This window comes from Xenopus laevis, chromosome 5L, assembly GCF_017654675.1.
Source record: "Xenopus laevis strain J_2021 chromosome 5L, Xenopus_laevis_v10.1, whole genome shotgun sequence".
Lineage (NCBI taxonomy): Eukaryota > Metazoa > Chordata > Amphibia > Anura > Pipidae > Xenopus > Xenopus laevis.
In genome coordinates this window covers 136,057,312-136,085,190 of record NC_054379.1, presented here as the reverse complement: position 1 = coordinate 136,085,190, position 27,879 = coordinate 136,057,312, and the positions used below count along the sequence as shown (strand labels likewise).

The window sequence follows — 27,879 nt, the reverse complement described above, 5'->3', positions numbered from 1 at the left end:
AGGAGCACTGTAATCTACTTTACTGACAGTTAATTGGAAAGCCAACCTCGCTGCACCATTTGTGGGTTTGGGTTAAGGTCTTCTGCCTGCTATCCCCTCCCGCGACCTTAGACTGCTGGTTTCCGACTTCTGGTTTCATAGGCGTGCACCTGCCCCTTTTGTAATGTTATCAGCGGGGTGGGGCAGAGCTGGTCTATAAATGGAGGGGAAAAGCCGGGTGTAAGGTGGGCACGGGCCGGCCGGAGCACAGGTTTGAGGTGGGTCAAGTTTTTTTCTAGTCGGGTCGAGTTTTTTTCTCGACCCACACATCACTAGTTTCCCGTTAACGGATCTATACCTGTTGCGTATCTATGGATAATAAACCTAGTTCTTTATGCAAGCAGTATTTGATGCTTTTTTGCAGGCCATATGTTGATCAGGCCCATATGGTGCATGGAATGAAGAAAGACAACTGAATGAAGGAGTAGCAAAGAGACATCAGATCGTTGGAATAGAATTGCATGTCACAGGGTAGGAATGCAGAACGTTCAAAAGAATGTCAGTGGCAAACAATGAATTTCCTCCTGTGGCACTCTGAGCAAAACAAGCAAGTGCAGGTGCTCTATAAGGGCTAGCCATGAAGTTTGATTATCACATGAGCTGAGCTACCTGTACTCCTTTTGACCTATCCTAAGGTACTTAGAGGAGCTAGGAGCATTCTCTCGGCTGATGTATTTAAGACGTGAAGAAGAACCTAAAACAATCTCTGACACCTTCCAGGGATTTTAATGGAGTCTGCTTTTAATAAAGGCAGTATTTAGCACAAAACACACATTTGAGCATTCACAGGCTGAAAACCACCTCAAAAGACATTCATTTCCACTGAAGGCAATAGGCAAGGGCAGGCACGGTTTTGGGCAAAATCTGTATCGAATAACTAGGATTATATGAGAGGCTCAAGTGTGAGTACATAGCACTGTGGGTATACTGCCTTCTTCCCTACCTACCTGTAATTGGGAGAATTGTTGACCACTCACTGCTACATCCACATAATAGACTAAACTGAATTTATGAGTTTATGCTGACTGAATTATGCCTCCAAGCTTGAAAACATATGTAGTCAGTGCTGTATTTGTAGGGGCAGTGAAACAGAGCTCACAAAACAGTGTGCAAAATGCAAGCTGCCTTGTGCTACGTATACGATCCCATTATGCTAGTTACATTCCTATAAGAGAGGCTACTCTTCTTACTAGTGTTAAGGTGGCCATAGACGCAAAGATCTGATCGTACGAATCGAGAATTCGTACGATTTTCGGAACGTGTGTGGAGAGTCCCGACATTTTTCGTCCGGCGGAGATCGGTCGTTTGGTCGATCGGACAGGTTAGAAAATTTCTGTCGGCTGCCGATAATATCTCTGCGTGTATTGCCGATCGTACAATTTTCAGTGGGAGACTGTCACTAGCTTTGGTTGGACATAGATATCGTACGATTGCTGTCAGGGGCAGAACATTGCTGATCTGTTCTTTTACTAATCTGACTGGTAAGACTTTGATCTGAATGGTTAGTGGCGGGTCGGGAGATGGGAAAGTCCGATCGTACGATGATTCGTACGATCGGATCTTTGCATCTATGGCCAGCTATAAAACACAGGAAGGGTACGGTAAATAAAAGAAACAGTAACACCAAAAAATGAAAATGTTTTAAAAGCATGACAATGTAATGTACTGTTGCCCTGCACTGGCCAGACTGGTGTGTTTTCTTCAGAAAAACTATTATAGTTTATATAAACAAGCTGCTGTGTAGCTATTGTGGCACAATTCAAGCATAGGCTACACAATGGATCACAGATAAGTTCTGAAGAATCCCATTGCATATTACAGAGCTTATCTGTTATCTGTTGAGTATCCTGTGCCTTGTCTCCCTTTTCAGCTTTGAATGGCTGCCCCCATGGCTAAACAGCAGCTTGTTTATATAAACTATAGTAGAGTTTCTGCATCAAAAACACCAGTTGTAGGAGTGCAGCACAATCAGTACATTATATTTTCATTACTTGAATGCACTTTAATTTTTTGGTGTTACTCTTCCTTTAATTTCAGATGCCCCTGACTGATTTATAATTGTTGACTCTTATCATATACACTGTACAAGTATTCTTTTGGGTAATGCTGCAACATGGTCACTATTTCCCCAAGTCCATTAACCTGATAAACCATTAAAGGAATAGTAACATCAAAAAATGAAATCGTTTTAAAGTAATAAAAATATAATGCGGTGTTGCCCTGCACTGGTAATAATGTTGTGTTTGCTTCGGAAACACTACTATTGTTAATATAAATAATCTCCTAAAATCACCAACGGGATGGCACTCGGAGCGATTTGTTTTCCAAAGTCGCCCGAAGATTCCTCATGAGGAAACTTCGTGTCAACTTCAGAAAATGAAACGCTCCAATGCCATCCCGCAGGCGATTTACATTCTAGCTGGCGGTTTTAGGAGATTAGTCGCCCCGAAGAAGAGGAGATTTGTCACCGGGCGACTAATCTCCCAAAATCTGACTGTGTGTCTCTGCCCTAAAAAGTAGGCAAAGGCAGTTTTCCATGCATTACTGTTGATCTCCAGCCTCATTTTCACAACTGAACAGTTTACTTCTAACACAAATATCAATCGAATGCTTGAAGTGTGTGATAAACAGCGTTTTATCAGCAAGGGAAACATTAATCTGAGTGATCATGACTTGTCTAAGATTTCCCTGGAATAACAGATCCCAGCATGAATTACTAACTACAATTCCCAGTGACACAGTGTACTTAATGCAAGCCAAGGTCTCTTAAAGGAGAATTATAACAAAATAAAAATGCAATAGAAGCTTCATCTCAAGGAAATAAAAAACATTATAATTATTAAAAGCCAAAGAGCATGGGCAAATTGTGTAGCTGAACTATGCCTTGGACTGCTGCATATACACAAATTTCTGAGAGGGATTGTGAAGAGTAGCAATTACAAGTGTAGGATCTATTATCCGGAATGCTTGGAACCTGGGGTTTTCTTTATACAAATTCTATCTGCTAAAAACCATTTAAACATTAAATAAACTGAATAAGGTATAGTTTAATTATAACATAACTGTATTTCAGAAACAGAATTTTGAAACAATAACAAATTCACGTATTGCAAATACGGTACTAAATTTTTATGAGATTTATTTTACATTTTTGTTTTCATGATAGTTCACTTTGGTTTCTTTCACAAATTAAAGGAGAGTTTCATCTTTAAATGAACTTTTACAGATAGATATATAGCATACAACTTTTCAGTAGTCTTTACTATTTATTTTACATTGACTGGGAGGTGTTAGTTTTAGAATTATTCTTATTTATTTTTGCTTATCTTTCTCTTCAAAATATTTCCTAATTATCTTCAGTATCACGGTTACAAGACTTGCAGGGAATTTAAAGGGTACCTGTCACCCTAAAATTTTATCTGTGGGCTTATAGAGCCTGTACTCCATTTGGGGCAAAGAATAATTAAAAAAAAAAAAAAAAAAAAACTGCCCCCTGCAAGCGCTATGTCATCTACAATGGGTGGGAGCTCCTGGTACTGGCGGCCATATTTAGTGGTATGTGTGCATAACGAGTGTTTCTCCTGGCATGCTCATTATGCACATGTGTGTGAGTACAGTGCCGCAACATTTTGGCTCACATGAGGAGCTCCCTCCTGGCATGTGAGGCCTAATACTAGGTTTCATTTAAAAGAAAAAGGTTCTATTAGCCCCCTCACCTTAAAATGCGCCCTGTGGGGGGAATGTGTCTCTATAGTCCGAGTCATGTAATGTATTTCTTCATCTATAAAAGGAAAGGGATCCCTCACTTATTAAACTGGAAATTTGGCTGTTCTAGTCCAGAGAGCTCAATTGCTTTCTCTGCAGGATAAGATAGCTACTGTCATTGCATGTTCTAAAAGTGTGAGACAGACAGCTAATAAGGTTTAGTGTCCACTGAGAAGTAGTGGGGTGTAAGGTGCCCAGATGGCACCCTCCAGACTTTAGGAACTTGAGTGGGTAAGGAATCTATGTGTCAAATCTATTGAAGGCAAACTGAGAGATCCTGGTATACTAGGTGCCGAACACTTAGGGGCAGATTTATCGAGGGTCGAAGTGAAAATTAGAATTCTTGAATTTGAATATCGAATTCGAATTTTCAAGTCTTTTTAAGTGGAATTCAACTAGGGAATCGTTAAAATTCAATTTGAGTTTTTAAAAAAATTTGAATTCGATTTTCATCATGTACTGGCCCTTTAAGAATCCGAATTCGACTACTCGCCACCTTAAACCTGCCGAATTGCTGTTTTAGCCTATGGGGGACGTCCTGAGATCAATCTGATGTTGTTTGTAGCCTTTTTGAAAATCGAGTTTTTTTCAGAGAAAAAACTTGAATCGAATTCGATTGAAAAATTACGATTGGTCGATTTCCCCCCCCCCCGAATTTCGAGTTCATGGGAGTATATGGGAGTTTTTACAAACTACGATGAACTCTAAATTCAACCCTTGGTAAATCTGCCCCTTATGGTAAAATACCTTGTTAAAATGCTAACATTGAGCCCACAGAGTGACTACTACAGGTATGCGACCTGTTATCCAGAACACTCGGGTCATGGGGTTAACAGATCTTTCCATAATCTTCATACCTCAAGTCTACTAGAAAATCATGTAAACATTAAATAAAATAGGCTGGTTTTGCTTCCAATAAGGATTAATTATATCTTAGTTTGGATCAAGTACAAGCTACTGTTTTATTATTATATTAATCATTTTAAATAAAATAGAATAGAAATTGAAACATTTCTATTATTTGGATAAAATGGAGTCTATGGGAGAGAGCCTTCTGTAATTCTGAGCTTTCTGGATAACTGGTTTCTGGATAACGGATCACATACCTGTACTATACAGTGTACTAAGCATAGCACTGTTTCCTTTTTGACTATATTTGTCAGCCACTGGTGCTCAAGGGCAGTTTCTAATGCGTTGAACACCGACATCTATTCCCATAGGTACAGACCAACTAGTGTGTAAATTGTGTGTTGCTGGTCTGGATTAATGCATAGTTCAACATGGCAAACACCTTTAAAAAATAAACAAACAATGTAAAATCTGGTGGAGGAAATTTACCATAGTTTTCATGATTTCTTTGATACTTAATCACCTCAGGTGCCTCACCCATCATGTCACTACATGGCTTAAGGGTCAAGTTTAATTCTGCCAGGATTATTTTGCTGAAATGTGCTGCTGCATAACTGCTAGCTCATTGAATGCAAATGTAATGCTTTCATTAAAATTCCTTAGCTCTACCAGTGGGGTAATTACTGGAACCAACATTCTTGCATCTGCTCCATCATGGCAGCTGCGCTCACATATTTGTCCAAGCATAAATCTCAATAAATATTTTGTGAGCAAAGGACCAATCCATCATTTTTGGATGTTATTCAAAGCTGAATCCATTAAAAAGCATGGCCAAATGCACATTCAGTTTTCATTTTCCATATTAAAACTGAAACATATTAAAACTGAAACACAACTAATATTTCTGCATACGTGAGCAAAAACCTATTGCCTTTTAAAGTGAACAAAAAATTAGTTCCTGTAGACAAAGGTAAGTTTCACCAGGTCTACAGCATTGGAGCTTAGGTACCCGACATCAGAGTATTTATTTGTCCTTTGTATTTTAAGTTTATTTTTTGACATGTAAATACAGAAGCCATTTCATAAGTTTTTCAGATGACAGGCAGTTTAGAAATGGTTCAGCCCAGTGTCTTAAGGTGGCCATACAAAGGGAGATTGAAGTGGGCAATATCGGACTGATCCGTGCGCCCTAGGGCCCAACGATCGGATCAGAATGGAGGCCAAACATGCGGTCGGATTGCGGGAGCGCATCAACGAAAAGATGTGGCCACGATTTTTTAACCTGCCGGTCGGCATCTAGCCGGCTTTCAGCCAGATATCGATGGGGACGCCCGTCGGATGGCCCCACACATGGGCCAATAAGCTGCCAACTTGGTCTGTCAGCAGCTTTATCGGTCCGTGTATGGGGGCCGTAATAATTTATGCAAACGGCATTTCAGAAGTACACTGCAGAGGATGACCTTGTGCTCATTCATTCCCATGCTGAGTGCTGTTGCCCATGTATGTTACTGAGAGTAGTAGGTCATTGTCAGATCATGACCCAATACAGTGCAGCAAAGAGAGAGAACTGAACTGGGAGAAGCACTAAAAAATGTTACATTATTTAATTTTTAGCATATTTCCTTTTATATGGAGTTGAAATACCTTTTTTAATTAGGTCACTCCTGGATGATAATACATTTGAATTCCACAAGCCTGAGGTAACGTATCTATGAGTAGGCATTTACAATTTGCAAAGGAAATATTTTGCTTACTGCAGATTGCTGGGCAGCAGAATTACCCAAGGACTTTTTACTGATGTTTGTTGGCTAAGCACATTCTGACGGGAGGGAAAACCGAGAGCAATAATAAGGTGCGTTGGTAATATCACTTGTTATGGCACAACAGATCCTATTAAGGACCAGATGTATATAGATGGGCAAACAGGCCAAAGCTGGTCCCTGGGTAGGGAAGCTGCAGGGACATTCCAATGCATTTTTGCTGAATTTGCAGAATTCCTAGGCAGCCACATGCTGACAGTTAGGTTTATCCCGATAGTGTTACACCTGTGGTAGACCCTTATAGGAGAACTAAACTCCCCTTAGGTACAACAGCCCCCCTTAACTACTCTCCTTCGACCCCCTGACCTCTCCCTCCCCACACAGTCTATTATGTAGAATGGTGCCCCTATTTGAAAACATGAGATAAAAAAGCAGATCAGCGCAGCAGAGTACCCAGGCGCCATCTTCTGTTCATTACAATACTTTTACTGTCTCACTGCCCACACGGACCCTACAGGTGCACGAGCAATTGGAACTAGTCAGGAATCAGCTTCAACTGCGCATGTGTCTGCAGGGTCCGTGTCGCCAAAGAGACCCAAAGAGTATCCGAATGGACAGAAGATGGCGTCTGAGAACTCTGTTGCACTGCTTTGTGTTTTTAGCTCAGGTTTCAAACAGAGCACTTTTTTTACGTAATAGACTGTGCGGGCAGTCACGGGGGGGGGGGAAATGTTGATTCTTTGACGACAATCTACAACATTTTCCATATTAATGAAACACATTGCCTGACAAGGAAAATAGTATGCAAACTGGATTAAATAATGAGAATTGAACCATTACTACTATGCTTTAAAAGGGTTGTTCACCTTCCAACACTTTTTTCAGTTCAGTTGGTTTCAGACAGTTCACCAGAAACAAAGACTTTTTCCAATTACTTTCTATTTTCTATGTGTGACAGTTTGCTAATATTGAAGTGTAAAGTGAAATTTCTTACCTTCTAAAGCAGCTCTGGGAGGGGAGGGTTGCCGACCCAGTAAACTGTTCTAAATTGATACATTTAGTTGATACATTTCATATCTTTGTCCCTGCTGTGCAGAATCTCTGGGTTTCATTACAGGCAGCTGTTAGAATTGATACAATAGTTGCTGATACTCCAGAGATGCTGCTGAGAAATGTATCAACTAAATGTTGCAAAATTGTAACCGTTCAGAATCTGCACCTGATGTTATGGCACAACAGATCCTATTAAGGACCAGATGTATATAGATGGGCAAACAGGCCAAAGCTGGTCCCTGGGTAGGGAAGCTGCAGGGACATTCCAATGCATTTTTGCTGAATTTGCAGAATTCCTAGGCAGCCACATGCTGACCTCTTGTTGTCCAAAAGGTAGGTTGCAAAATTGTAACCGTTCAGAATCTGCACCTGAATTACTGAGCTGCCAGACTCAAACACCAGAGACAGGGACATTAAACTTTAAACTTAGAAAAAAACAGTACAAAATTAAAAATGGAATGTAATAGGAAAAATCTTTTTCCCTAGACGAACTCCATGTCAGTACTCATCGGGATAGCCCCTCCTCCCTGCTTCCATTAGGACCCAACCCAAGCATTTAAAAGGTCAACCACACCCACTTACCGGCATCTTTTTTTTATTCCTTCACTTTTGCTTTTGCCTTTTGTTCCCATTGGAAGCAAATTTTTCTTTTTAACCTTGGGAAAGCATCAGGCCTGGTGGCAGTGGTGTATGTGGCCCGTACACCCCATTTTTTTACGGATGGGCGAGGGAGGCGGCAGTTAGTTTAGACATAATTAGTTAGGGTCCTGAACCTTACTGTCTCCTGTTACTTTAGTTTTCTTTTAAGTTTTAATGGGGGCAGGTTTATGGCCAGCTGCCTCCCTCAACAGTCTTTCCTAAGGTGGAGGTAGTCAAAATAAATAAAAACAAAAACAAAAGTTGCTCTATAGGCTTCAGCCAAAATAGCAGCAGACTTGGGCCCTTGCAGGCAGGGGCGATCCTGGCCCCTCCGCCGCCTGAGGCAGCAGCAGTTGCTGCTGCCCCCCCTCCCCCAGAAATTCGCTCTTAAAGTACCAGGAGCAGCATTTTTGCTGCCCCTGGTACCTATTGGGGTGCTGCCGCCTGAGGCGACAGCCTCAACTCGCCTCATTGGCGAAGCACCCCTGCTTGCAGGAGGCACCAACACTTATTATTCAATTTGCCTCTGTAGAACCTCAGCAGTTGCTTTTGGTTACCTGCTTATGCAGACAAATCAGATTATTCCTCTGTCTGTGCTGACACCAGCTGAGTATAATAAAATGATTGCTGTGCAACTGCCAGTTATAGCAAGTGGTGATGGCCCCGCCCACTCTCTAAACTCTGCAGACTTAAACGCTGCTTCAGAAGCTTCAGGTAAGTACTGCTGTTGTCAGTAAACTTGTGAGGCCTGTCTTCCTGTTAACAATGAACCTATTAATGGATGTAGAGAGTGTCCTGAAATATGTGGCATTAAGGGGGTCTGCTTCAAGCCTTGCATAATAAGCGGCAGGTAAGGAGCGTGTCCATATGCTGATGTGCAGTGTACTAAAGTCTTACTAACTGCTTGCATGCAATGTAATCATATGCTTACCTGCACTATGCTTGCTTCTGGTTGTTTGCCCACCTGAAACCAGTAGCCCTAATACAAATAGATAAATGGGCTAGCATGCTCTTATGCTGGCATGTATTGTATACTGACACTAGGGTTGCCACCTTTTAATAAAAGTTCCACCGGCCGGTGGAGGGGTGGAAACAGAGGGGTGGGCCGCGACTTGAATGGGGTGGGCTGTGATGTCAAAAGGGGCGGAGCCATGGTGTGTGATTGGCTGGGGAGGATTGTGACATCAAGGGGTGGAGCCTCGGAGCTGAGATTGACAAGAAGCCCTCAAAAAAGGTGAGTTTGGGGGCAGGCCATGGGCTTTTGTTAGGTGTATTACAAATTTACCGGCAGCTACATTGCCTGTAAATTTGTAATACCGGCCCCGGCAGGTGTTTTACCGGCTAGGCCGGCAACCCTAACTGACACGCATGGTGCTGAGTTCAGGCCATTTGCATACATGACATCAGTAGCCCTATTGAATATGGATCTCTGGGCTGGGTGGCGCCTGCTAGGCCCTGATATATGCTTGCACTAAGCAGCAGCTAATCTAAAATTTGTATTCCATGTTGCTGTGATTGTATCTATGTGCTCCTATCTTGTTCTGCAGTATATGTTCTGGCTATTGCTCACCTGGAACAAGTAGCCCTAATGGATGTAGAGCACAGGTCTGGCCGGCTGCTAGGCCCTGATACATGCTTGCTCTAAGTGGCAGCTATCTATACTATGTATTATATGTTGCTGTGAGTGTATCTGTGAGCTCCTATTTTGTTCTGCAGTACATGCTCTGGTTATTGCTCACCTGAACAAGTAGCCCTAATGGATGTAGAGCACAGGTCTAGCGTTCTGCTAGGCCCTGATACATGCTTGCTCTAAGTGGCAGCTATCTATACTATGTATTACAGGTTGCTGTGATTTTATCTGTATTCTCCTATTTTGTTCTGCAGTATATGCTGTGGCTATTGCTCACCTGGAACAAATAGCCCTAATGGATGTAGAGCACAGACCTGGTGAGCTGCTAGGGCCTGATATAGGATTGCCCTAAGCAGCAGCTAATATAAACTATGTATTGCATGTTGCTGGGATTATATCTGTGTGCTCGTAGTTTGTTCTGCAGTACATGCTCTGGCTATTGCTCACACGGAATGAGTAGCCCTAATGAATTTAGAACACTGGGCTGGGTGGCTGCTAGGTTCTGATATAGGCTTGCTCTAACCTAACGCATTACTTGTAGGGTTGCCACCTTTTAAAAAAAAAAAAAAATACCGGTCAGTGGTGGGGGCGGCAAGACGCCGGTAAGTGGGTGTGGTTGGCCTTTTAAAGGCTTGGAGAGGGTCCTTCTAATGGGAGCAGGGGTTATCCCGATGAGTACTGACATGGAATTCGTCCAGGAAAGGAAGATCACGGTAAGTATGAAATAATCTTCCTTTATTTCTGGTGAACAACCTGAAAACAACTGAACTGAAAAAAGTGTTGGAAGGTGAACAATTCCTTTAAGGTTCAAATGCAATGTTATGGGGTTGCCTGTGACTCCTGGTTAAAAAAGAGAAGTGCACTCTGGTTATGACTTATTTCTGCAAACTGACTTTACTCACCATTAGTTTGGGAGTCAATTTCCATTCCTTCCCTGCTGCTCAGTCTATCCCTCCGTTGCCTGTTCCGTACCCTCATGGATCTGTAGAATCGGGAGTTCCTGCGGATGGGCATGTGCCGGGTCTGACTGTCAGATGCATCCATCTGGTTTTCATCTTCACTTTCTTCCTCGTTGTTGGTCTGAGGCTCATGCATATTAATGATTGAAGAAGCTGTAAGTGCATCTCGCCCCATTCTACTCTCTCTGGATTGTGTCAGAGTTTCTCTCATAAAACGCCTCATTTCCTCGCCAATGGATGCAAGTAATGGGTAACCTCAATTTAACTCATATCACATATTACTGGGGAACCTGGGATGATAGAAAAAAAATCAATTATAGTACAAAACACATTTTTGAAATAGGTTATTCCATATTTGCAATCAGTGTTTCCAAGATCTGACTACTGACAGTTGGTACAGTACTTTACTCCCAATGGTGACCTCCATCTGCTGTTGGATTACAAGTATGGCATTCATTGTAAAAGTGTTTCTACAATGATTCAAACTCTATTTTAGCAGACAAGTTTAAAGGGGCACAACAATACCGGATTTAATCCCCCCCCTTGTTGTATTTATTTAAGGGAAATTTGGTAATATAAATATTTGGTTTTTTTCCATGGATAAACATGGTTATGGAGCAACAGGAAGAAAATGGGGGTTGCTACATTATACTTTTTTTTTGCAAAAAATTTACTTGAAGTACAGCGCTGCAAGTTTTCCTTGAATAAAAATGCCTTTATTTGGAACACTGGCAGGAGCTGGATAAGCGACGTTTCAGGCTAGACAGAGACTTTTTCCAAGCTTGATGATACTTTCTAAAAATAAAAGACATTTACATTTTGTACTGCCTGCAGGATGATGAGCAGATATTAGCCAGTTTTTCCAGGAACGTGGATGTGGATCAATGGATCAGTTGGTGGCTACACAGAATTGAGGCTGTATGTAGCTCCGGTTTAGCAAATGACATCATACCTGCACCTAATTGGGTCATCTGTCACCCCAGGTTTCCTTCTGCTTGATCAGCCAGAGTATGATTTGCTAGATGACTCAGTGGGGGTGGGGCACATAAGTATTTGGTTGGAAATTGACTGATCTGAATAACAAATCTGTTCAGAGATGATTTATGACTCTAGTGTTATTCATGCATTGAGATACCTAGTAATCAGTTCAGAGGTAGTACTAGTTTTTTGTTTTTTTTTTTTGTTTGATGAAGATTCAAATTTGGTGCAATTGGAAAAATTCACCAGTCAGTGGAATGCACTGATAATCTTGGGTCTTGGACACACATGCGGATGTTTGCTTCATTTTCAGGCGAAAAAACACGTTTTTTTTTTAAAAAAAAAAAAAAAGCCAACCACCACTTTATTTCAGATAACTAAACTGTATATGTTTATACATGCAATGAGTTTAAATGTAGGGAGGTTAAGCTTTCCCAAAAAGATCAAGTTTCACGTAGAAGTATATATTAATTAAACTTTCCTATGGAAATCTATGTATTGGTGGCTTCCCTAATAAAAAATGTCACCCTCCTCCCCTGCCAGTAACCTGTGCAAGGCACACCAGATATCCAGCTTGAAGGTCAATGACTACTACACCAATATTTTCCTATATCTTTAACCTTAACATGACTCAAGGGGAGCCTTGACCATCGTTGGACCTGGAAGTTGAGCTTGAAGTGACAAGTCTGACAACCAATGGTCAGGGGCAGATTAATGAACAGGCTATAGTCAAGGGACCCAATGTGATCAGTGCCCATCTAGCTTTTTTTCAATTATTATTTCTATTTTCTTTTAATATTTATTTTTATTTGCGCTGCTGGGTCCGGTCGGGTGCACCTGCTGGCAGAAGAAGGCAGGCAAGACACTTTTGTAGTCCCGGGTGCATGCAGATCCAAACCCAACCCAGTGTAGAGAGCTTGGATGAACACGTGCCTGGATCTGATCTTACATCTGGACCCAGCAGTAGCCTAGAAGGGGGGCCGGTGGATGTAGCCTAGGGGCCCACATGCCATTAATCCGTCTCTGACACTAGTTTAAAGCAATAGAATTGCTATGTAATAATGAAGCTGAAACCGCTCAGAAAAGTAGTAAAACATTTTCATGACAACTCAGCAAGTCCACCTACTGATAGCTACTAGACATGGTATATCCTGACCTGGATCTACTGAAACCTTCACATTTATCAATAAATTAGTGCAGAGGTGACTTAGCGATATAAGAACATATGATGAAGGAATCTGTAATCCTATGGCAACAGGACCTTTAAGCAGAGGAACATACTATAACTGAACTCTGATATTTTAGGCTGATGATCTACTTTACTGACATACTTTTTCACCAAGACTATATTAGACTATGATCTTACATTATTTACTTCACAGAACAGAAACCTAGAGGCTGCCCAAAGGTCAGATATTTATATTGCCGGGGATTTCACAATTCCTAAGATAATTCAGACTTTTCAATATTTTTGATAATATTTTGCTAGACTGGGACACTTTTGTGCTGCTTTATCAGTGTCTCTTAAAGGGGTTGTTCACCTTTAAATTAACTTTTAGACAATTTGCAATTGGTTTTCATTTTTTATTATTTGTGGTTTTTGAGTTATTTAGCTTTTTATTCAGCAGCTCTCCAGTTTGCAATTTCAGAAATCTGGTTGCTAGGGTCCAAATTACCCAATCAACCATGCATGATTGATTTAAATTAGAGACTTGAATATAAATAGGAGAGGACTTGAATATGAGTAATAAAGAGTAGCAAAAACAATACATTTGTAGCCTTGCAGAGCATTTGTTATTTAGATGGGGTCAATGACCCCCATTTGAAAGCTGGAAAGAGTCATAAGAAAAAGGCAAATAATTAAAAAAATCTAAGAAATAAAAAATAAAGACCAATTGAAAATGTACTTAGAATTGGCCATTCTATAACATACTAAAAGTTAAGTTAAAAGTGAACCACCCCTTTAATGAAAATAGGAACACAATTCTCAACACATGGCCAAAATGGAAAATCTGGTATTTGTGGCCTGCTACCAGTACCATTTTGACTGTATTCGTTATGGTCCCTTAGTGTTTTATTGTTCTCATTTAGTGTCTTAGAGAGGTCAGAAGGGGGGGGCACTGGAAGGGTTTTTATGCATGTGGGGAGTGGAGCAAAAAACATCCAAAGTAAGCCAGGGAAAATTGAGGGACTCAATCTTTATTCTGGGTCTGTATCATTTCGGGTTTCTGCCATAACCACAATAATGCAAATGTCGTTTAGGCCCTACTATTCACATTATTTAAGGCCCTAAATTGTTTCAAGTCATTTAACTACCTGCACTTTCCCTAATGTGGCCCTATCTTTAGTTTTTGGGATGATGGGTAACTTTTACATATCACAACAGATTTATCACTTAAATGCTATTATGTTTATGCAGATTACTCCCTTGCATTGCCACATCATTGGGGTCTGTCTTGCACTGTGTTTTGCTGTACCCCTCGATGGTACAAATGCTCAGTGCAGTCAGGGCATGTTGTAGGTGCTTACTGACAATCCTCAAGGAGAAAATGAGTCTGTGCACATCGCCGTGATATCACCAAGGGTCAGGCCAGACTACTTGAAGATATGGAGCTTTCTGAGGCAACTTTACGAATCAAACAACTCATAGTTACAAAAAGACAAATGTCCATGAAGTTCAACCTTGTCAAATAAACCCCAGTAAATGTATATATATATTGCTGAATAAATCTTCCAAAGGTTTATTTTGGTCAAGGTTTAAGTCCCTTGCAGGGACCTTGAAATATATATATATACAGTATATATATAAACTATACCATACACATAACAATAATACATTAACTGTAGATTTTAAGATCCCAACATCCTTGGATATCCCCTTGGATATTATGCTTGTTCAAGAAGACATCCAAGCCACTCTTAGAGGCATTGATAGAATCACCACAACCTCATTGCCCTCACTTTTGCTTTTCAAATAAAAATTCCGTTCCACAAGTGTAAAGGGTTGGCCTCTGGTTTTTCGAGCCACTGCTATCGGTCTATAATGTCCTATAATGTCCTCTAATGTACTTGTAGAGTAATCATGTCCCTTCACATGTGCCTTTTCTCCAAAGAAACTAGGGGTAGGCAGAGTAGGTACGTGCCAAGGGTGCAATTCTGGGGGGGTGGGGGGGTGACAGACCTTCTCTGTCGCCTACCACATGTCCGGTTCTCTCTCACCCCAGCTGCCTGTAGTATTTTCAAGTCTACTTGCGCATGCGCACTGGATTGGCAATTTGCGCCTGCACGCTGGAGCGTCACTTCGTGCATGTGAGCTGGAGCGGTAATTCACACATGCGTGCCATCAGCTGTCGCTGTGACCGGCCAAGTTGCCTAGGGCTCCTGGCTGGCCTGGCCTGGCTCTGACCCCAAGCTATGAATATGAATTATTTCTTCGGTTCACTTCCATACAACAGTTTAGTGTTTGCTTAAAATGCTTAGAATCTAAATAATAGCAACATCCAGCATGCGGGTTTCAGGACATCCATGACTCCATTAAAGGGGTTGTTCACCTTTGCTAACTTTTATTATGATATAGAGAGTGATATTCTGAGACAATTCTCATCTGGTTTTCATTTTTTATTATTTGTTGTTTTTGAGTTATTTAGCTTTTTATTCAGCAGCTCTCCAGTTTGCAATTTCAGCAATCTGGTTGCTAGAGTCCATATTACCCAATGCAGATTACCCTATTGAGATTTTAAGCGACTGGAATATTAATAAGAGAGGACCTGAATAAAAGAAGGAGCAATAAAAAGTAGCAATAACAATGCATTTGTAGCCTTGCAGAGCATTTGTTTTTTTAGATGGGGTCAGTGACCCCCCCCCATTTGAAAGCTGCAAAGAGTCAGAAGAATAAGGCAAATAATGAAAAAAAATAAAAAAAAATAATGAAAATTAATTGAAAAGCTGCTTAGAATTGGCCATTCTACAACATACTTAAAATTAACTTAAAGGCAAACCACCCCTTGAATACAATTTCTGAGGTCTGTGCAGTATATAAGTCTGTGTTTTGTCAGTCAGGTATCGCTGATTTGCTTTCTGCTTTCATTCACAGTTGCAGGCAATCTCCCTTGATTATTATTCTACACAACTGAAATGCAGACGTGAACAATGCTCCAGTAAGCATGTCCTTTTTTTTTTTTACAATACAAAACGTTGTAATTGAACATTCCTTTACGCCTCAAAGCCAAAATGGTATTTAACACTTCTTTTGCTAGGGTTGGGCAGGTTGTTAAAAAAAAAAAAAAAAAAATATTCCACCTGTGAATAAACATCAGTCAGGAAAATGGCAGTAAAGTTGGCCGCATGAAAGCCAAGGGGATAAATATCCAACCAGTTTTCCTATTGCAGGTCGATCCATTGGGTCACATGGTTTATGTGCAGAGCCTGTGCATTTCTATTCTGGGTACACCTATAGCCCACTGTAAGATCTTGAAGACTTACCCATAATCCGTTATAGACTAAGCTCAGTTCCTGATATTTTATACCATAGCAATTTGTTTTTTACACTGGCTAGTCCATAGCTGGGATACAGTCTGGCACACTGTATTTTATCACTCTATACACTGGGTAATGGCACAACATTATCTATGCCTATATATTATGCATACCTCCCAACTCTCCCATTTTGAGTGGGACAGTCCCGCTTTGACAGCTCAACCCGCAGTCCCTGCCCGCTTGTTACTGAAATGTCCCGACTTTCTCTTTCATCTCCTGCACTGAACAGCCAGAAAAAGATACGTTTCTAATTAAAAGGGGAACTCCAGCTATCTAACCAAAATTTGATAAAGAGGCCCACATAACACACAAACCCCTAATATATTTATCACAGTTACCTGTTTCTTCAAAAAGTATGAATAAATGCCATTTTCTATGCTGATTAACAGTTCTCTGGCTGCATCATTTTACATCCTGGCAGGGAAGGAGGGACTAAACACTGATGTTACAAATTGTAACAACTTCTCCACAGCTTACAGACAGCATGCAGGAACTACATAACCCACAATGCATTGCACTGTGATGTTCCTTTCCTTATTGAAATCATGTGTGCAGGGAATTGTGGGGTTTGGAGGATACAGGCTGAGGTCAGATGGCTGTTGATACAAAGTAACAGTAGTCAGCCAGCTCAGCAAAGTAGTCAGACAGATCAGCAGTAGAGCAGGGGGCTGGGCTTAGAGAACTGTTCCAAAGCATTAAAAATCATGAAAAGTCTGCATATTTTTTAAATGATGTATATTGCAAAGTTGCTTGAAATTATGTTTACTTTTCTGAAAGCTTGTTATGTTTTCGTGGCATTCCCCTTTATTTGGCAGAAAGTCCAGAACAGCCACCAGGATACTTTTGTAACAATTTTGAGATAAGCAAATAAGTAATAGTAACAATTAAGATAAAAATGTCTCTTGGGAGAATTTAGTCACAGCTTAAAGGACAATTCACCTTCATTAGCAAAACTGTAATAACTGTAAAAAAAAAAACACAGAAATGTGTTCAAACTTTCATAACCTGCCAAATTTTGGGGAGGTACTGTATATATTATGTTGATCATTACAAGAAAACAAACCAAAAAATATAATGCCTTCACTGGCGAGAATAATATATTGGCTAAATATAAATGGGAAATCTAACTTTACTGTTCCATGGTTGCTAACAGACCAACACATCTTTATGAATGTTATGAATAAATTATATTATGAATCCTGGTGGCAATCTGGTGCTCAAGGAGCAAAGCTGTAATGCTGCAAGATCTTGCATGACAACGTGATGTTGGTTTCTAAATAAACTGCAGTTTTTGGACAGATTTGAGTGGCTGTAATGGGTTTTACTATTTTCCGGTTTGTCTTTAATTTACCTATGATCAGACTTTTTTATGAATACCATTCACCACTAACTTTTAATATGCTTGTTGGAAGCCACCTAAATGGTCTTGCAACTTTTCTTTTGGACATGGTGAAATATTTCCTACTCAAAAGTGGCACTGCAAACCAGTTGCTAAAGTAAGTAAAATCAGCAGTTAGAAAAACTATTTAAATGTTTGCTCATTCCCATAGGAGGCGTTGTCATATTTACAGGGACACTGTAAATTGACACTGTAAATTAAAGCAGCTACCTATCACTGCAGGTACGGGTGGATTTTGGACCCAAAAATGCAGACTTGATTGTGTTTCCATTAGTCACAGGCAGTCTACATATCTGCCAGAAGAAAATGCAATGTGAGACATCAGACACTTCAGAAAGGAAACCTTTCTTTAGTGTATACAAGGGAACAGCACATGTTTGGGTTTCTTTTGTGCACCTCTAACCCAGTTACATTATTAAAGATCCTTCCTGTAAACCACAAAGGAGTGCACAGACGCTTACAGGCAGCCAGCAAAGCTTTATAATGGAGTGGGTGTGCCAAACACGTCTGATTAGCTGCAAACTGGATCAAGGCTATGCAGTTCAGGTGATATATTTAGATATTGTGAAAGCTTAACCATAACAGATTATTGCTTATAATTAGGGCACTGGGGCTAGGAGAGGAGAAAACCTACACAGAGATGCAGAGTGTTTTCAAAGTAATAAATGGCTATTCCCTTTGTGACAAAGGTATATTACCAAAGGGATCAGTATCCGGCTGAACCAGCGGTGACCATGAAAGTACTTTATAAATATCACACTGAACTATTCGAAGTTACCAAATCAATCTGCACAGTGCAGTTACACAGTACAGAATTATCTGGATAAAATTAGGTATGGAAAGAACAGTAAATAAACTGTATTTGTAAACACAGGCTGCAGTGAGGATTTAGGAATAACAGGCACACGGAAAGCTTGGATTAAGTACTCTACTGCTGCATTGCATAGAAGATTCTTCACAAAAGGAAGCACCAAAACATAGAAAAATGTTTGCAACTGTAAAACTGTCTCAGAATATTAATGATTTTTGCGTCCACATAAAATGCATAACAATAACTACTAACTTAACCAACTTTTCTTTTTTTTTTTACCCGGGCAATTAGACAGCAGTTTAAATGGAAAATAAAGGTAGCATTGAAAGGAAGATGATTTGAAAAAACTAACAAACACAAAAAGATAAATGAGTAATGGTTCAGCCAAAATTAGTAAAACTTTACTTGCTTCTTAGATGGCAGTATTCAAATTAAACCAAATAGATTGGCGCTCTTGGATAATTAGCTCCGGTGGCAATTTGAAACAGTTGTCTTTTCTCTATACACATATAACAGAGCTAAGGCCTTTTCTTACCATTAATCAGAATGCTCTCTCTCCTTTACTATTACACTGTAACCTATAACACTGTGATCCCTAGCAGTGCCCTATTACTGTATAGGCCCCACAGCAATGCCCTCTTACAATAGGGTCCCCGCAGTAGTACCATCACACTGCATACCAACAGCAGTGCCCTCTCACAGTGTGATTTGCCAGCAGTTTCCTCTGACTGTGTGATACCCATTGCAGTGCCCTGACACAGTGTGATTTGCCAGCAGTTTTTCACATAGAGTGATCCCCCAGCAGTGCCCTGTTGCAGCGTGACTCTGTGCCAAGCAGTCCTCTAGAATTAGTAAATTGTAAATGACTGGTACTTATTCCTCCGTGATTCGATTTAAGTATCGCCGCACCTTGCTTCCATCCAAAGCCAGTAATAGTGGTTCAAAAGTAATAGGTGTCGATACAAAACAGCGCAGAGGTTCTGCTGCAAAAGTGCCTTTATTAACACGACATGTTTCGAGCACCAAGGCTCAAAGAGCCTTGGTGCTCGAAACATGTCGTGTTAATAAAGGCACTTTTGCAGCAGAACCTCTGCGCTGTTTTGTATCGACACCTATTACTTTTGAACCACAGTCCTCTAGAATATCATTCTGTCTCAGTGCCACCTAATACATATCTCCCATACAGCAAAGCCCAGTAGTTTGCTCCCAGACAAATCATGTTCCATTTCAGATTAGCTAGGTACCTGTAAGTTATGTGCTCCTTTCCTTTCTTCCATACACTAAAGCATTTGTCTGGTTTGGTTCTTTGCGACCTTCATTCAGAATAGTCAGTCCTCAGGTACCAAAGGTCTCTTGCTATTTGTGTTGCGTTCCTGTGCACTGGGGAATGCCATTAAAGGGACAGTACCTGCTCACAGGTGACTGTTTAGAACATTCTGCCACTCCCTATAAATATTACAAAAGTGATGCCACATTCCTATGGTCTATTTGTACAACCACTCCCTGCGCATGTACATGAGGAATGAGAGCCCAAAGAAATAAAACCCAAATACACAAATAAAGAATAACACTGCCATATCTAGTGTAACATGCTGGGGTAAAATGTTTTTTCATTCCCTTTTATATGAAAGATAACTGTCACAATCTCTCAGAATTAAATATTGATTTTGTTGTGCTTGGGAATATGTTAGCGTCTCAAGGCCCAGCTGGGCATTAAAGGGTTAACTGGGAGGGGCTACACCTACAAGATCACCTGTCACTCACTCCTCTGTGCCTTGCTCTGCCTCCCTATTGCAGCATGTGTGACGTTAATGAGTTTCTGTGTTTTATCAGGCTATCGTGAGCCAGGAATAAGGCAAATATGAGTCAGTCACCTTTACTGAACAAAACTTTTTCTTCCAATTACTTTGTTCCAAGCCCCATCCATTATCTGGCTCTGGCCTCTGGGAATCCCCCCCCCCCAGTGATGCACAGGTGATATCCCCGGGATCAATGGGAAATTTCCATTCCACTTATTTTTTTTTGTGTACAGGTATCTAACGAGTATTTAATGAGTAACTATCAATCTGTGCACTGTTTAACTTACAGACTCCACCCAAAGCCTTCGCTTGTGGTTCAAATACAAAGATCACCTGCCCTTTACCCTTTCCATGTCATTAGGGCAGAACTAGTGAATTAAGTATTCCAGCAACACTGATACGTTCAGTTCAATGAATCCTATACTGGCTATAGGCAGAAATGATGCAGCATTTCCTTCAAACAAGTTTGGATTTTTTTATTTTTTTACTTTAGTGGGAATTAACCCAATTTAAGTAATGTTTCTGATGTTAAAGGGACCATTAATGATGAGATTTGGTGAGGCAGTCTGGTCAATTTTGACCTTATAACAGTATATAAGTTCAGATGTCTATACATGGGTCAATAAACACTGATGACAAGTCGTGTCTGCACCTTATTGACCTGTGCATGGACTCTCTCAGGGGCCAGATGTCAATAAGGCAGGATTAGAGGAGAAATAAAGCTTAACTAAAGAAGTAGCAAGAAATGTTTTACATTATGTTTTGGGCTTCTGTACCAGCCCAAGGCAACCACAGGCCTTTATCAGTAAAGTTCTATGTCTCCAAAGATGCCCCAGTAGCTCCCCATCTTCTTTTCTGCTGATTCACTGCATATGCTCTGTGCTGCTGTTACTTAATGAGCTTAGGGATCCACTCACAATATACAGTACACATAGAATATAAATGTCACAATATAAGGCTGATTAGCAATTAATACAGATAATTACTACAAGTCAGCACAGAAACCAGTGCAATTAGCATCAGAATTTAATAATCAGCCCTGTAGCCTCAGCTTATATTATAGGCCAACCTAATTTTCTGCTTGATAATTTGTGACGAGCCCTAAGCTTAGCTTCTCAACAGCTGCTCAGAGCCCACTGAGCATGTGAGTGTCACAGACACTTTCCAAGATGGTGACCCCCTGAAGTCCTGGATCATTGCTGCAACTTTAGGCTGATGCAATAAGGTCATTATATAAAATATGGCATTTTTAACTTATTCATGTTTAGAGTCTAGTTCTCCTTTAAAGGGGTGGTTCATGTTTAAGTTAACTTTTGGTATGTTATGGAATGGTCAATTCTAAGCAACTTTCAATTGGCCTTTAGTTTTTCTGTTGCCATCTATTTCCATCTTTTAAATGGAGGTCACCGACACCTTCTAAAAACAAATACTCTTTAAGGCTACAAATATATTATTATTGCTACTTTTTATTACTCCTCTTTCTATTTAGACCCTCTGCTATTCAGTCCAGTCTCTCATTCAAATCAATGCCTGGTCGCTAGGCTAATTTTGGCCATAGCTACCGGACTGCTGAACTTGCAAACTGAAGAGCTGGTGAATTAAAAAACTCAAATAATAGAAAAAAAAATTAAAGCCAATTGCAAACCGCTCTCTACACTCCAGGGGCAGTACTTAGCATTGTAGCACAAGAGGATGACTTTTGGACTTGCTAATTCTAAAAGCTGGGGCATGGACAGACCAACAGGTTCAGGATTTATAGCCCCTTATCACTTCCATATCACTGATCCACTGGTTAAATGTATTGAGGGATCCTGGTGCAATTGCTGGAGGCAGCACATCCTTGACCTATGTTATCTACTATACTATTGAGATGAGTGCTCATGCCTGTATGAAATGCCAGGTGTCCATCCTCTTTATTTTGGCTTTGGCAAATGGTTGTTCTGCTGACTCCCAGGTACCAAAATCCATTATTTCCCATTATTTCTGTGCACCAAGGCCCAGGCCTAGGGCGGCAGGATTTTAGGGGATGGCACGATGCCCAGCCACACCCGCATTTGTTCAAGAACACTAGGGATGTGCAGGAGATACAATAGTTTTTTTAATTTCCCTTGCACCAATCCCTATTGCTCCAATTCTGATGATATAAATTTGCATGAATAAAGAGGGTGTAACGTTCACGTTATCCGGAACCTTGAACGGTGTTGGGTACACTCGCATTCACAGGGCATCCCTGTGGATTCCGGTGTTCACCGACACCCCCAGGCTTCCTGCTGCGGAAACCAACAAGGAGTAGGTGTGTATATTAGTAACAAGTCCGTAAGTGAGGTACGGCAAGGATTAGGCAAAACGTAGTTGAAGAACAGGCAAAAGGGTCAAGGCAGGCAGCTTGAATCGGAGTATAAAACAGGCAAAGTCAAAAACCAGGAAATTCAATTCAGTAGAAATGCTTCGGCAGGATCTGTAAACAGAAGCCAGCTTGGGCACGGTCAAAATGGAGAATTGGCCTTTTAAAAGGAATTTGGCACCAAAAATTCAAACTCCACGACAAGTTGTGGAGTTCGACGAACTGGTGCCAAAATCACTTCAAGAACAAGACGTCAGCATTGGCCGCGCCTACACCCCCTCATGCCTGAAGAGACGTGTCGGGAGGTAAGGATGTCGGAAGATTTCCCGGTGTGTCTTATAGAGGGGACAGTGGCGACGAACGGCAGTGGGCCTTGGGGTGCCCGCTACGTAAATCCGGCCCTGACTGTGGCCTTACCCCTAGGCTGTATGTTCCCAAGTACCCATCCTTAGGGCAATCTAAGCCTTTCTGTTGCCTGGATCAGTGGAGTCCACTGTCCACCTACTCTACCATCTATCTCCCCTGGCCCCCTCACACATATGGGGAGTATATAGAATGCATCTTTATTATTATTATTATTATTATTATTATTAACATGAATATATATAGCGCCAACATATTTTGCATCTTGTTATTCTACAATAGTGAAACCAAACTTCCAGCAGTATTATATGCCTCAAAGACTGCTCATCCAGTGTCTTTGTTGGCTGCTGTTATTGTATTATTACTCTAAAACATGTTAATAAAAATAACTGTATGTAGCACAATTCTATATATGAGGGACAGCAAAACACACAAGCCAGAAGGAGCAATGTACAAAGCCCGGCTCCCTCCCTGCATCAACACGCTTACTGTGTAATTATGACACATACTGAAAATAACTGATGGTGGATGGGGAGGGGGTTAGTCCAGATGATACAGAAATACCTTGTTTATTTGGAATACATTGCTACCTCACATAGTAATTGCTCAAGAAACTGTAAATTTATCTCAGGTATAGAAGATGGTTAGTGCTGCTAGGAGGCTTTTATGCAATTATTTATGCTGAGGAAATAAGCCATAATATTAATGATGAGTGGGAGCATTCAGTGCAAACATGTGTTGCAGGCTGATTTCAGTTGTATATAGCCACAGCCTATAATTGAAAACCACTGAAAAACATTGGGGCCTGTGGCTGTAAAGAACAAGCAGAATAAGCAGGAGGGCATTTTGTTTATCCCACAGGTGGTCCTTGTGATGGGATTCACTAATGTTATGTGGGCAGAAAACAGCCCTGGGCTATAGCATGCTAGTGTGCTTGGGATGACTCTTCTAGGTTTTTTTTACTGGGATTGTCAAATGGGGTGCAAAATCAAACTCCTTAGTGCTTATACATAGAGCAATGGTCCCAGTGGCGGAACTACCGGGGGAGCAGGGGGTGCGAGCGGGCCAGAGCCCACACACCCCACCAGGGCAGCCCGCGCGCCACTGAAATGCGGCCCATGCGGAGGGCGTCACACACCAGGGCCCACCCCCCTCTAATTACAGTACTGAATGGTCCCCAACCATTGGCTCATTAGTAACATTTTGCTCACCAACCTTTTGGCGGTTGCTCCAAGTGGCTTCAAAGCAGGTGCTTATTTTTGAATTATTGGCTTAGAGGCAAGTTTTGGATTCTTAAAAACTAGGTGTACGGCCATAGAGTCCTCTGTAGGCCCCAGTGCGCACATGGGCTACCAAATAGCCAATCACAGCCCTTATTTAGCACCCCCAGGTACTTTTTTCATGCTTGTGTTGCTCCGCTAACCTTTTTTTAAAACTGAATGTGGCTCATGGGTAACAAAAGTTTGGAGACCCCTGACATAGAGTATTAGCATCTGGGGCATAGCTGAACTTTGTGCCTTGCACCAATGCTCCTTAATTTGCTTCTGAATGCTGCACAAATTAGGGGAGTAAAATGGCTCAACCTGCAGGAAAAACACATGGAATTTGGGTGAACCTGCACATCTATAATGTATATATATCTCTGCCACTCATGAATACAGCACTGCTGAATGCATAAAGCACGAACGACAGCACAGTATGCAAAGTGCAAAAACATGTTACAGTTTTTGCCCCACAATAGTAAGTGAGCCCTTGTGGATCCAATCTACTCCCAAAACTTTTGGGCTGCTCTGCACCCTGTGACATCATTACCTGAATGGGTACAGAGGAGCTACATCAATGGGGCAAGGCAATCATATTGCCTCATATCGTGCAGGGTGGCAAATACCTGTAGAGGAAAATAAATATTCCAATGTAAAATTACAACTCTGGCTCTATTGAAGAACACAATGCACTCTCTTTTATAATGAGCAGGTCTGTCTCTGCCCCACTCCCAGAATCTTCAGATACTCCCCAGTGGAGCAGGATAACAGAATAGGCCACATTATACTTGGAAGGGCATGATGTACACTTGGAGCCTACAGCCTAGTGAAGGACATTGTGCAAGCAGTTCACCTAAAGTGCAAAAAGAAGGAGAAAATGCTTCTGAGCAATACCAGGATGGTATGTGAGGAGTGTCCAGCTCTTGGCAGGATGATAAGGTTTGCCATATATCCTCAGTTTGAGTGCTACTGGATAGACAAAATATCAATAACGTTCCCAGTGCAGGGCATTATACAAAAAGAATGGGCACGGACAATTATGCTTTTTGCACCCTGCCCTGCACCCTAGGCACAGGTCTTTGCCATCCACAATGCAGTGTAAAGACCTGTGCATTTATTTCAGAATATAATATTGCTTGGCTTTTGTCAGCGCTTATCCCAGCCTTTAACCCGTGCGTCACTCAGATGTTTAATTTAATTTATGGCTGCATATGCAAAGTGCCGCAGAACACTGTACTTACCAATGCCTATCATTATGCCTATAGCTGAAATATGGATCTATTATTCTGCAACACATTACATCATTTTCTCCTTTGTCAAAGGCCATTTCTGCTGCTGGGGGTCCTAGGATGATGATGATCCCACTGGCCTAAGCTAAAAGCAGCCCTGACTACAGCTGTGCTACCTTATGTGCCAGAGGTTGTGGTTCAGCAACTACGAGAGGGCCCCAGGTTGGCTACCAATACTGTTATACATGTAAGGATTGAGGTAATCCCATATTAATCAATGCTGTTTAATTAGAATTCCTGGGCTGGCCTCGATGTTCAGCCAGAATAGCTTCTTTGAAGGTAATATTGTTTGTTATACCCTTTCCCAAACCAAACCAGCATTATGGTTATTAATAGATAAAATTACAGTGTATAATAAATGCCAACAAGCTGCAGGTCTGCAGTCCTCAATGAATCTACAGTTACTCAGAGTCCAAGAAGGAGACAAGTATTTTCAGAGTCCCATACAAGGAACTGCTATATCAGTGTAATATTAGTATTCTCAGCAGAGAAATTACTGCTCAGGTGAATCTGATTTCACAAAATATACTTGTTCTTTTGTCAGAACCTGGCATCACCAATCACTTCACTCTCTGGTAACAAACTGTCATAGAGTCTGTAGTGTCTCAGTGATAGGTGGGCCAGGTCAAAACTATCTTACTTGGGTTGCCATTCTTTAGAGATCGGTCAACTGGAATCATCGAATTAACCACTGCTGGGGAGGGGTGTGATGTGAGCATAATAAAACATGGTCTGGGCATAATAGGACATGGCTAGAAACCTCCAAGAATTATATCCTGGGAGGTAGATGTCTCTGTATTTCATCATTCAGTCAGTCTCCAGCTGTTGATGAACTACATTCCCCAGCATCAATAGCAGCTGCCATTAAAATGTGAATCAAAATGTTACTCATTAAAAATGTGGAGACAGTGGAGTTAGACTGTCGCCACTGGGACTACAGTTTCAGGGCCCCCCTTCAGACCGACCCCCCCGTGCGCTGTGACGCATGCTCGCAATGTGGTTTTGCTGCGACAACCACATATAGGGGAGGTTGCAGCAGGGGGAAGAAAACCAGTGCATGGTGTGGATTGGGGCCAACGGAGCCCACAAGTGTGTCCCACCGGCCCAGTCCGACCCTGGTCCCATTCAGGAACTAATACCTCAATCATCTAACTTAAAAGGGGATTTAAAGAGGCTTTTGGCACTCTCTATGCACTTCCTATAACCATAGAGTAGCTGACTCTCTGCTCCTCTTTCAGAGACAGCTGTTCAGCCAAAAGCTTCGTATTAGTAGTCTAAGGGCTCTTACAGACGAGCGTATTTGGCTGCGTTCAGCGCAGGGGAGCCCAGTAGTAGATGCACTGAATTCTTTTCAATGGGGCTGTACTTACACAGATGCAAGTGCCAAGCGCAGAAAAAATGCAACATGCTGCGTCCCAACCTGCGTTTGGCGCTTACATGCGTCTGTGTGAGTACAGCCCCACTGAAAATAATTCAGTGCGTATACTCCTGCGTTCCCCTTCGGCTGAACGCATGAAACCGGAACTCGGGAGTGAAGCTAAAAACGATCGGCTGTAAGAGCCTTAAAACCGTCTAAAACCACTAAAACAGAAAATTAATGCAAACTGCAAAAGTACTCCGAGGACCACTTTGAGTGCTAAAAAGAGAAAATGGATGTGAATTGAAAAAGTGTTCAGAGAAGCACCCTGCATCAATTTATGGTTTGGATTATATTCTCTTTATAATACACACATGATACCTTGTGAGACTAAACTGATGACAGCCCCCACCACAAAAGCCTAGTTTCAGAGCAACCGAAACTCCAAAATGTACAATTTTTGTTGTTGGTTGGGGTCTGGAGGATGTGGGGGTGGTAATGCATGGGACTGGGGTACAGTCAGTGTGGCAGCACCTTATTACACTTCCAGACACGTCTACAGATGTAATGATCACCATCAGGTCCTACAAACATGGATTTGTGTATCATTGTGTGTTTCTTAGCTGACCTGAGTCTTTCATATGGGCCTGCAGCCATGACAGTGCAATACATGATGAAAATATATAAAAACAGGACATGGTTACAGACCCATATGAGTCATTTAAGTTTCTGAACTCCTGTGTGGACTGTGGAATGCACAGATATCTACAGAACTACAGGGGCCTATGTTTATAAGCCCTAACACTACACACGTAATGGTTACTGTACACTCCAAATGCACATCTTCATTATGTATTTCCCAGTGGGTCTGTGCTTCAATGGACACCAGTGCTGAACACAATAAAAACTGATCAAGATCAGTTATTAGGGTTGATCTCCTTTCTCTGTGGTCTGGATATATTGGGAAACTTTTGATATCATTGTGAAGATAATATTATGCAAATATGGCGAAGAGGCAACTCTCATAGAATGTAGCAAAAGCCTTTC

At 41.3% G+C, this 27,879-nt stretch overlaps 1 protein-coding gene across 1 annotated transcript in view; it reads right to left on the bottom strand.

Moving 5' to 3' along the window:
• The window catches only part of ngef.L (neuronal guanine nucleotide exchange factor L homeolog), an 83,946-nt gene extending 64,133 nt beyond the window's left edge, over positions 1 to 19,813 (bottom strand). Inside the window, exons 1-2 of the mRNA XM_018263890.2 lie at positions 19,663 to 19,813; positions 10,638 to 10,984 (exon numbers count right to left, since the gene is read on the bottom strand). Of these exons, the coding sequence (XP_018119379.1) occupies positions 10,638 to 10,917 (280 nt within the window). The 5' untranslated portion in view covers positions 10,918 to 10,984; positions 19,663 to 19,813. The remainder of the gene's footprint in view (positions 1 to 10,637; positions 10,985 to 19,662) is intronic.
• Positions 19,814 to 27,879: the final 8,066 nt, after the last annotated feature.